The sequence below is a fragment of the Artemia franciscana genome, chromosome 7 (assembly GCF_032884065.1).
Source record: "Artemia franciscana chromosome 7, ASM3288406v1, whole genome shotgun sequence".
NCBI lineage: Eukaryota > Metazoa > Arthropoda > Branchiopoda > Anostraca > Artemiidae > Artemia > Artemia franciscana.
Genome location: NC_088869.1, coordinates 28914766 through 28927021, shown reverse-complemented (window position 1 = coordinate 28927021; position 12256 = coordinate 28914766). Strand labels below are relative to the sequence as shown.

At 36.6% G+C, this 12256-nt stretch overlaps 1 protein-coding gene and 1 long non-coding RNA gene across 4 annotated transcripts in view; one reads left to right on the top strand and one right to left on the bottom strand.

Moving 5' to 3' along the window:
• LOC136029114 (uncharacterized) overlaps window positions 1-12256 on the top strand; it is a 55716-nt gene that overhangs the window by 17841 nt on the left and 25619 nt on the right. For all 3 annotated transcript variants that reach the window (XM_065707187.1, XM_065707188.1, XM_065707190.1), the window contains exon 4: window positions 9695-10162. In XM_065707187.1, the coding sequence (XP_065563259.1) occupies window positions 9695-10162 (468 nt within the window). The remainder of the gene's footprint in view (window positions 1-9694; window positions 10163-12256) is intronic.
• Window positions 1-12256, bottom strand: part of LOC136029116 (uncharacterized) — a 76552-nt gene that overhangs the window by 50036 nt on the left and 14260 nt on the right. The gene's annotated exons all lie outside the window — the stretch shown is intronic.

Genomic DNA, 12256 nt, shown 5'->3' with positions numbered 1-12256 from the left:
CAAAATGCAAAGGTTTACAGTACTGATTTGGTTTTGAGGGAAACGGGGTGATAATCCAAATGAAACATTAATAGGTTTTTTTCTGGGTTGCATCCCCTGGGATAGTCTTATGAAGAAAAAAACATCTATGGCCACTGAAGATGAAACTTGAATGTATGGCTCATGGAATAAGGTCTGGAGGAAATGAATGTCAATTCTAATACAGTGTACAAATAGCGATTTGGGCTACCTGGCAAAGTTCAAGAAGGGATATTTAGTGACTGGTAATGGGAGAGAGTATCTCCCATGGACCCTAGTTTCGAAAGACTGGGCATTGGGAAAGAGATAGCAACTGGGACATCAGTTGCTAGTTGAGGGAACTGGTTATCATTCATGACTTCCCGAACGGGATCTTCCCCAAGGGACTCTTTACTTTCAAATGAGGGAGAATACTCCTTACAACAGATAGGCTTAACCCCAGAATCCTTCCTAAGCTTTTCCAATTCAACCCAAAATCGAATACTACTACTACTACTAACAACTCACCGCAGAACTCCTCCTCTGTCCCAATCTTTTTAAAGCCTCCCTCTTTACATCCTTCCGAGAAGTTGCCATTTCCCGTAAATCTTTCTTTATAACATCCTCACACCCTACCCTGGACGACTTGCTTTCCACTTAGCCCTTTACGGTAGGCCAAAAAGGACAATCTTCGGCAATCTGTCATCCTTCATCTGCAGAACGTGCCCTAACCATCTTAATCTTTCTCTCATTATAGAACTAGAAAGTGGGATCGAACCGCACTTTTCGTTCAGCCTACTGTTTAAAATACAGCCAGTCAGCCGGGATCCCAGAACAAGCCGTAGGCAATTTCTCCGGAAAACACCAAGTAAATTTTCACCCGTTTTTCGGAGCACCCATGTCTTAGAACCATATTTGACCACTGTCATCACTGTAGCCTAATAGTTTAGTCTTTATATGCAATCTTATCCTTCGATTCTTCTAAACTTTTTTCAACTGCGAAAAAAACACCCTGAACCTTGCCAATTTTACTTTTAACATCTTCACTGCTCCCATTGTCTTTACTAATAATGCTACCAGGGTAAGTGAAGCTGTACACCTGACCAATATTTCCATCACCCAACATTACTTTTTCATCTTCACTTATTACTTATCCCCATTTGATTCCATGTTCTCGCATTGCTTTGCTCCTCGAGGCGAAGCCCATCTAAATGATCCATATAAAGGGGGGTAGAACACTAGCTACTAACCTCATTTCCTACCTTAACCGCAGCAGTGTTATTCTCATAAGTAAAACTCACTTTAATGCATTAATTCAAAAAACTTTTTCTTTTATTTGTTCTTTATTTATAATGCCTTCTCTCGACCAGAACATTGTTTGCGCTTTAATGAAAACAAAATAAGTTCTAAATGTTTTCACTTTCTTTACTTTCGTAAATAAAAAATTATCAAAGCTTTAAGGAATAAATAGCCATAAACTGACAATCCACGGTTATTCGTTTTTTTATTTTAATTTTTTTTTTATTAAACCTTAAGTTATGTTTCGGTCTTGAGAAAGCATGGCGATTATCCCTTACTCAGGTTGTTGATTTCTGCTCGTTTTGAGTTTGACTCGGGTATTTATTGTAATTTCTGGTCGTTTTGAGTTTCATTTATTTATTAATAGTGGTTTGTGGTAGTTTTACGCTTGGAAGATTATTTGACTTTACTTCTGCTCATATTTTCGCTTAATGAAGCTCTTTACTTTTCTTTAATTTTTTTATTGACATAATCTTTTTCATAGAAAAAAAATAATGCATTATATCTTTACAGGCCACGGGTTATTCAAGCTCTGCCCTCACACAAGCTCAAATCCCCTTTCATCAAATATACCCTCGCTTATACAATGCGTTCTCCCTAAGCAGAGCCAAGCTTGTCAAATTTTCCATTAGCAATAGGGTTATTAATTCTGGGCTTCTCTGTGCAATTTTTACATAGGTTATTTTAAGCTAATTCAGTTCGTTTATTAAAGAAGAAAGTCAAAATAAGTCAAAAGAAAGTCAAAAGAAGAAAGAAAAAGCTAATTTCTTTTCAGATCAAGTTTTATAATGGAACTAAAAACTAAGAAATCGACTCGGCCTCAAGAGGGCAAAAAGCAAAAAGGCACAGATCACGGAGACCAACCAATCTTACACATCAGGGGATGTGACGTGCGGTCATGTGCATTCCGTAATGAATGAAATAGACCTGTTTTTCATCCCAGTCAAGTTTTACCCATGTCTAGTCGCTTAGAAACACGTTTTGGTCCATGATGACTCATCTTAACTACTCAATTTCTACATGGAGCTAATTAATAAGTCTGTGAAAAGTTAGCAACAGATTACTAAAAAAGGAAAGGCCAGAAGATTATGTAGTATTTAAGAATAAAGAGATGGAGGTGAAATAATTTTAACCTAACAAGAGAAAAAAAAAACATTTATCTCATAATTCAGGTCAAGAGCCAAAAACAATATTTTTAATGATAAAGAAATGCTTTTTTAAGGATTTCGGGAATAATGATCAAATAAAAGGAATGAGAAACTGCCTAATGCTTGGGCTTCTATAGGACTGACTCCCTTATTACACCTACCTCGTTACAACTTTTAGCATAAACAAATGTTAATCAAGCATTCCCTTTAAGATCCCTCCCAGTGTATCCCCTTAGCTGTTCAAGATATTACAGATTTGCCCTTTCGATGCGTTGAATGCAAGAAGTGTTTTTTATTTAATTTAGCATCCCCCTCAAAATACCCAGAGGGTTCCAATTCAAAGCCCTGAGGTATTACAGATACGCCCTTTCGACAAATTGGATAAGGATAGTTTCTTTTAAATTTAGTTGAACATCCCCAACAACATGCCGTGAGAGTTCTATATTATTACTCTTGATAATACGGATATTAGATATTGCATAGACACCGTTTTGATGATCAGGATTCACATAGTGTATATCTTGAATTAGTCTGCAACACTTCCTAAAAAAATTAACTTGTCTTTTTATTCCATTCAGAGATATTGTATCTATGCAATTTTCACAAACAGTTTGCACTTAAAGTCTTTTGATTGATTTCAATAATTCTAACAGTAGTAGTGGTAGCAGTAAAAGTAGTTGTTGCAGTAGCAGTAAATGTAGCAGTATTCTTCGCGGTAGTAGTGACAGTTGCATTCACAGTAGAAGTTGCAGTCACAGTCAAAATTAATCGCAGTCAATGTCGCAAGCACTAGCAGTCGCAATTTATCGCAGTCAGAAGTAGTCACTATCGCAGTCGTAAGTAGTCACAACCGTAGTCACAAGCAGTCCCAGTCATAAGTAGCCAGAGTTGCTATCGCAAGTATGTGCAGTCACAGTTAATTGCAGTCGCAAATAGTCACAGTCGCAGCCACAAGTAGTTGCAGTTTCTGTGGTAGCAGCAACAGTTGTAATGGTAGTAGTAGTAGTAGTAGTTATAGTAGTAGAAGTGGTAGCAGTAGTGGTAGTAGCAGTAGTAGTAGCAGTAGCAGTCGTGATAATAGTAGTAGTAGCATTAGTTGCGGTAGTAGTAGTAGTATTAATAGTAACAGCAGCAGTAGTAGCAGTAGTAATAGTAGTAGTAGTAGTAATAGTGGAAGTAGCAGTAGCTGTAGCAGCAGCAGCAGTTGTAGTAGTAGTACAGCAAAGAATACCAGCTTAGCAGTGGCAGTAGGAGCAGTAGTAGTAGTAATAGTAGTAATATTAGCAGCAGTAGTAGTAGACCAAAACTATAAACCAAAACTATTGGTTTATAATTTTAGGGATCGTTTTCTAGGTTAAAAGGGTTCCATATTTTTTTTCAAGGGGAGGGGAGTGGATAGGGTCTAGAAGCCTTTTGTCCCTAATTAATTTAGAGCTGGCAACTGTAATTTTGATCTCGAGGACCTAATATACAAAAAAAAACTTTGCGAAACTATCACCCTTCCAAAAATTGGGTCAAAGGGTGTCATTTTTTTCTGATCAACCCAACATTTATACTCCTAACTCATTGGGGTAAGTAGACCTCATTGTGAAATGAAACAAGAAAAAATATCTGTTTCTCAAAGAATAGAGCTGAATAAAAGGGCCAAACACGTTTTCCTTAGCAACTTCGAATGGAAAGTTGGATCCTACAATTCAGAATTGTGTCGTATTCGATTGGATATTAAAGTTTAAAGAGTTCCTTGTGAGGGCAAAAAAGATTGGAAGACATCTGACCTTCCTGCAAAGCCTTTTTCTTCCACCCAGTCCCTTGTAACCTCTATGATTCTGGATCAGAATTTTGAGCAGGTCATTTTGTTCAGAAGCGTTGAAAACTGTAACAAGTATGCGTCCAGGGAGAATATTGCCCTAACAATACCAGGAATAATAATCATTAATTATTTAAACTGTTCATTATTCACCATTAGCAGTAAAAGAAAAGATGACGAAATTTTGTCTTGTACGTCCGATCAATTAAGAAAACTCAAAGGGATCATTTTTTAGGCCAAGATTCCCTAAGTCCGTCCATTGATCGTATCTATACATACAAAATGTCTTCACAATAGAAAGAAGGGAGCTACAAAGATAGGACAGAAAATATTTCATCACCTCTAATTCAACGATTATTGAATAACGGAAAATATTTGAAAGCTGAAAAAACTGAAATTTTTCTTTTCTTTTTACAATCATTCAGAACTCTGCAGCGTAGATCGTCGTTTTAGCATAATTGGTTGCATACCACGGTGCGCAAATTTAAGGGTTGCCTAAATAAAGCATTTACAGGTCTTTTTTCTTCTGGGGTTGAATTTCTGGAGGCTAAAAAACACCTTTGGCAAAACCGCACAAAAACAGGCAAATCGTATGAAAACTATAAGGAATTACAGAAATGACCGTATAAATCACCGGAAATTGGGCGGACACGTGTCAGAGGGTCTCTTCAACGCGAGTGTGTCTGTTTTCAATAGACGTAATTACTGTGAAGCAGAACAAAACGTATTTTGTTCATTTTTGCGTGTTCTAAAACACAAAGTTTTAGTGTTCATCCTAATTATTTAAAGATTTGGCTGTTGATTATTTTGATTAGTCTAAAAGCTAAGATTTTAGATATTGATTTGTTATTGTCTGCAAAAATATTTTTCAAAGGATCGTGATAAATCTCCCAAAAAGATTTAGATCTCCTTTCTCCCTCTTTTCTCTAAGATATTAGAGAAATTCGTGCTCCGTCGATTTTATGGTTACCTCATCAAACATTGGCTCCTCTCTGACTCTGACACTCAGTTTGGGTTCAGGAAAGTACACTTGACGACTGGTGCAATCCACCAATTGTCCGACTTTTTGGACAAATGCCTGTATAGCAGTGACTTAGCTCATACAATTTTTATTGATTTGAAAAAGCTTTTACAGTTGAAACTAAAATTTTACAACAGTGTTTAGGTATTAGAAGATTTTGTTTGAAATTATTTGAAAGTTTTTTAAATAGAAAATCTCTTAGAATTTTTAAATGATATTTTTTTTAGTCAATTCCCTGTTAAATGTGGTGTTCCTCATTGTTCGGTCCTGGGCCCACTTCCTTATTTATTACATGTTATTAGCATAAGGTTTTACTAGCCGGAATCATGTGTTATGTTGTTTGCCTATGACAACACTATTTTTTGAGCCAACTTCATATTTTTACAGCTTTATGTATCTTACAAATTCCCTTCCCTCATGAAAAATTCTTCCATGGAAAGATCCTCCCACGTAGACCCCTCCCCTGCCCCCCCCCCCATCACGAAAAATTCCCTTGAAAACGTATGTGTACTTCGCAATAACCTATATTATATTCAAACAATGAGCAAAGCTCAAAACTTTTTGCCCTTCCCCCGGGGACTGTGAGGAATTAAGTCATCTTCAACGACATAGCTATTAGATTTTTTGATTTTTCGAACAAAATAGCTATCTCAAAATTTTGATCGGGTGATTTTGGAAAAAACGAGCGTACCAAGGGCCCTAATTGCAATCCAATTTTTTTGGTTACTTAAAAGGGGCACTAGAAATATCCCAGGACCGATGGGTCGATATTATCCCCCCCTGGGGAAAAAATAAAGACGCATCCGTGATCGTTTTTCTGAAAAAAAAAAAATACAAAATTCCACATTTATAGAGATAGGAGTTTAAAACTTCTACAGTAGGATTCTCAGATGCGACGAATCTGATTATGTGATTTTCATTAAGATTCTATGACTCTTAAGAGGTGTTCCTCCTTTTTTGGAAGATAATAAAAAATTTCTCAGTCTCTTAACTTTTGATGGGTAATACTAAACCTAATTAAAATTATATATTTGAAATAAAAATCAAAATATGATTCTTCTGATGTATCTAATGGTGTCCAAATTTCAGTTTTAGAGTTTCGGTTACTGTTGGTACTGTTGGGTCGCTCATTACTGATAATTCGTTGCCACGAACCGTTTGATTAATGTTGCGTTTTATGGGCTAAAAACTTTCATTCAAATTTTAAACGTGTGCAGGGTTTACGAAACAAGAAAACAAGAATAATAAAAGGATATATGAAAGGAGATTATGTCATATTTTAAGAAGGTGGATATTATAAATGTAGGCCAGATAAGAGATTGCCAGGCCTTTATTTTTGTTTATGATTTTCGGAATGATGTATGCCCACAAGTATTTCACTCAATTTATACAAATAATGTGAATGTACATGGTTGTAATACGAGAAACGTGAGCATAGCAGCAATACGCGGAGTACTTTTACGATCCGGCATTCAGGACCGATTGTATGGAATTCTCTTCCAGTAACCACTAGGGGGCTGAAAACGAACAGCTGTTTGAAAGTAAAATAAAAAGACATTTTTTTTTGGTTCTTGGCGAGAGAGTTCACTCACTGGCTCTCTTTTTCAGCGTTTTTTTTATGGCACTTGGTATTAACCAAGTGACATATAGCAATCGCCAATTCTGTCAGTCTGTCTGTCGGTCTGTCTGTCGGTCCCGGTTTTGCTACTTTAGGCACTTCCAGGTAAGCTAGGACGATGAAATTTGGCAAGCGTATCAGGGACCGGACCAGATTAAATTAGAAATAGTCTTTTTCCCGATTTGACCATCTGGGGGGGAGTGGGGGCCGGTTAATTTGGATACGATGGAAAAAATGAAGTATTTTTAACTTATGAGCGGGTGATTGGATCTTAATGAAATTTGATGTTTGGAATGATATTGTGTCTCAGAGCTCTTATTTAAAATACTGACCGGATCTGATGACATTGGGGGTTGTTGAAGGGGGGGAACCTAAAATCTTGGAAAACACTTAGAGTGGAGGGATCGGGATGAAAATAAGCGCAAGTCCCAGATACATGATTGACATAATTGGAACTGATCTGCCCTCTTTGGGGTAGTTGGGGGGGGAGGAGTAATTCTTAAAAATTAGAAAAAATGAGGTATTTTCAACTTACGAACCGGTGATCGGATCTCAATGAAATTTGATGTTTAGAAGGATATCGTGTCTTACAGCTCTTATTTTAAATCCCGACCGGATCTGGTGACGGGGGCGGGGAGTTGGGAGGGGGAAACCTAAAACTTGAAAAACACTTAGAGTGGAGGGATCGGGATGAAACATGGTGGGAAAAATAAACACAAGTTCTAGATAGATGATTGACATAAACGGAACGGATCCGCTCTCTTTGGGGTAGTTGGGGGGGGGGTATTTCTGAAAAATGAAAAAAGGAGGTATTTTTAACTTACGAACGGGTGATCGGATCTTAATGAAATTTGATATTTAGAAGGATATCGTGGCTCAGAGCTCTTATTTTAAACCCGATCGGATCTGGTGACATTGGGGGGATTTGGGAGGGGGAAACCTAAAACTTGGAAAACACTTAGAGTGGAGGGATCAGGATGAAACTTGGTCGGAAAAAAACACGAGTCCTAGATACATGATTGACATAACCAGAACGGATCCGCTCTCTTTGGGGTAGTTGGGGGGGGGGGGGTTTAATTCTGAAAAATTAGAAAAAATGAGGTATTTTTAACTTACAAACGGGTGATTGGATCTCCATGAAATTTGATTTTTAGAAGGATATCGTGTCTCAAAGCTCTTATTTTAAATTCTGACCGTATCTGGTGACATCGGGGGAAGTTTGGGGTGGGGAAACCTAAAATGATGGAAAACGCTTGGATTGGAGGGATTGGGATGAAACTTGGTTTGAAAAATAAGCAGAAGTCATGCATACGTGATTTACATAATTGGAACGGATCCGCTCAATTGGGGGGGGGGGGTAATTCTGAAAAATAAGAAAAAATGACGTATTTTTAACTTACGAAGGAGTGATCGGATCTTCATGAAACTTCATATTTAGAAGGACCTCGTAACTCAGATATCTCATTTTAAATCTCAACCGGATCAAGCGTAATTGGGGGGGGCAGTTGGGGGGACCGGAAATCTTAGAAAATACTTAAAGCGGTGAGATCAGGATGAAACTGGATGGGAAGAATAGAAACCTGTCTAAGATACGTGACTGACATAACTGGACCGGATCTGCTCTCTTTGGTGGAATTGGGGGGGGAGGGGGTAATTTTGAAAATTGAGGTATTTGTAAATTACGAAAGGGTGGCCAGATTTTAATGAAATTTGATATTTAGAAGGATCTTGTGCTTTAAAGTTCTAATTTCAAATTCCGACCAGATCCTGTGACATTCGGGGGAGTTGGAGGGGGAAACCGGAATTCTTGGAAAACATGAAAATTAGGGTATTTTTATCTTACGAATAGATGATCGGATCGTAATGAAATTTGATTTTTAGAAGGAATTCATGTCTCAGAGCTCTTATTTCAAATCCCGACCAGATCTATTGCCATTGGGGGAAGTTGGAGGGGGAAATCTTTGAAAAACACTTGGAGTGGAGGAATCGGGATTAAGCTTGGTGGATAGAATAAACAAATGTCGTTGATACGTGATTAACAGAATCGGACTAGATTCGCTCTCTTTGGGGTAGTTTGGTGGAGGGGTTCAGTGATTTGGCGAGTTCGGTGCTTCTGGACGTGTTAGGGCGATGAAAATTGGTAGGCGTGTCAGGGAGCTGCACAATTTGACTTGATAAAGTCGTTTTCCCAGCTTCGACCATTGGGGGGGCAAAAGGGAGAGGAAAAATTAGAAAAAATTAGATATTTATAGCTTACGAGTGGGTGATCGGATCTTAATGAATTTTGATATTTAGAAGGACTTTGTGACTCAGAGCTCTTATTTTAAATCTTGACCGGCATTAAGCCTCTTATTTTCCTTTTTAAATCAATCTATTGATTCATAGAATTTTGTTAGAGCTCATACCATATGATCTCTTGGCTCTTAGCTCTTCTCGCCTCGTCACAAGTGCAATATGAGCTCTTAGCTCTTGTTTTTTTTAGTATTTTGTTTTCGTAATTAGTTAGTTGTTTAGGAGCCGCTCGACTCTAGTATGATTAGCGTGTCTTATTTAGAGCGGCTACTGCTGTTATTTATATTTTTTGTAAATAAATATATTAGTCTAATCTTCGACAATTCAAAGACATGTCTTTAAAATTTTAAATGAAAATGGAAGAAAATAATATTCTCACTTGATTGATTGCAAATATTAAACTTCTTGTTTCTCTAATTGTGAGCAGCCTTAATGTCTTGAATACCTGTAAAATAATTGCATTTAAAGTATGTTTAAAAATTCAATCATAATTTAAAATGATTTTTTTTTAGGGTAGTCGAAAAGATGACGCAGAATATAATTCCCAACGACAAAGCAAGAAAATTAGATTCGACTATGATGGATTACCAATTATTGAGGGCTTATATGTTCCAGATGACCAAAGTGATCAGAAGATTTACCGCAATGCAAGAGTAATTAATAATCAACTTGTTGAAAATGCGAGTATTAACTGGGACGAAGTTTTTGAACGACAAGGACGTCTTATAGTTCCAGAACTGGGAGATCCTCTAAATGCTGTTAATGAAACGGATGAAGATCCAGAATTTTATTACAGGTCTTATTGGAATGAAGATGAGCCACTAGAAGAGGCAAAAGCTTCCAGTGAAATAAAAGATCCATTCGGTTACAGTTTAAGGTCTTCTTATTCCCCCGAAAAATCTTATCAACCCCTAAGAAGTAATGATGGAGAGGATTATGTCAAGGAATTTTCTTCGAGAATACAAACGAATGTCGAGACGGTAAGATTTTTATGGATCAGTTAGTTCAGGCGCTGTGGTACAACACTCCCTCAGCTCCCAAAAAAGAGTAATCATGCTGGAAAGTGAACGATTATCCTTATCAACGATTTATCAACGATTATCAACGATTTATCAACGATTATCAACGATTTATCCTTAGCTTAGAAAATCATAGTTTGCTGTTTTTCAGTCTCATTTTTAACTTGAGCTAGAGTGTATCGTTCTTGAACAAAATTAAATAAAAAAAACAAGTTTTTTTTAACTGAAAGTAAGGAGCAACATTAAAACTTAAAACGAACAGAAATTACTCCGTATATGAAAGGGGCGTTTTTCTCCTCAAAGCCTCGCTCTTTACGCTAAGGTTTTACTCTTTCTCTTAACTTAACTTTTTAAAACAATAAAAAAAATTTAGCGTAAAGAGCGGGGCTTTGAGGAGAAAACCCCTCTATCATATACGGAGTACTTTTTTAAAAAAAAAGTGAGAAAAAAAGGAGCGGGGAGGAGGCCTAGTTGCCCTCCAAGTTTTTGATCACTTAAAAAGGCAACTAGAACTTATAGTTTTTTACGAACGTTTTCATTAGTAAAAAATATAAGTAACTTACGAATTAACTTACGTAACGAACTTCTATATTGTTGCGTTTGCTTATGTATATGAGGGGGTTCACCCCCTCATAAAGTCTCAGAATACGTCTGTACACTTCCCAATAACCATTACTATGTGTAAACACTGGTCAAAGTTTGTAACGGGGACTGCGGGGGAGTAAGTCGTCCCCAAAGACATAGCTATTAAGTTTTTCGACTATGGTGACTATGGTCGACATTGGCTATCTCAAAATTTTCATCCGGTGGGACAAAATTTAAGATTTGATGTAAAGAGCGAGGTATCGATGAGGGGTGAACCCCCTCATATACGCAATAAAAACATATGAATATAGAAGTTCGTTACGTAATGAAGGGGGCAAAAGATTTTCTAGCATTATTTGAATAAACAATGAAAAAATAAATATGGAAAGTTTTTTCTACTGAAAGTAAGGAGCAGCATTAAAACTTAAAACGAATAAAAATTATTATACATTTGAGAGGTTTACCCCCTCGTGATACCTTACTCTTTACGCTAAAGTATTTTTAGTAATTTCAACTATTTCTACGGCCTTTGTGATTCAGAGGTCATTCTTAAGGAATTGTCACAAAATTTAAGCTTTAGTGTAAAGAGCGAGGTATCTACGAGGGGTGAACCCTCTCATATACGCAATAAAAACATACGAATATAGAAGTTCGTTACGTAAGTTAATTCGTAAGTTACTTATATTTTTTACTAATGAAAACGTTCGAAAAAAATTAGAAGTTCTAGTTGCCTTTTTAAGTAATCGAAAAATTATAGGGCGACTAGGCCTCCTCCCTCGCTCCTTTTTTTCAAAATCTTCCGATTAAAACTATGAGAAAGCCATTTATCCAAGAAAAAAATAATATGCCAATTTTTTTTTTATTATTTATGTGCGGAGAGCCAAGATCAAAACACGTATTAATTCAAAAACGTCCAGAAACTAAATAAAAAACATATTTTTTTTTTTAATGAAAATAAGGAGCAACATTAAACTTAAAACAAACAGAAATTACTCCGTATATGACAGGGGCTTCTCCTCCTCAACGCCCCGCTCTCTACGCTAATGTTTTTTACTGTTTTAAAAAGTAGAGTTAAGAGAAAGAGTCAAACTTTAGCGTAAAGAGCGGGGCGTTGAGGAGGAAAAGCCCCTTTCATATACGGAGCAATTTCTGTTCGTTTTAAGTTTTAATGTTGCTCCTTACTTTCATTTAAAAAAAAATATTTTTTTTATTTAGTTTCGGAAAGAAAAATTATATGGATTTAACTGTATTGTTTTTATTAAAAGTGATCTTTGTGAGGTGGATTTATTAAATAGATTCCCTAACAAGCTCCCACTTTGAAAAGGAAGACTTCGATTTTTGGTGTTGATTTTGTACCCCCTCTTATGAATAAACAATAAACAATATAGAATAAAAACGTTTCTGCAGAGGTAAATTTAAGATTATACAGGCGTAAATAGTAACGAAGACCACACTGCCTTTCCATCACAA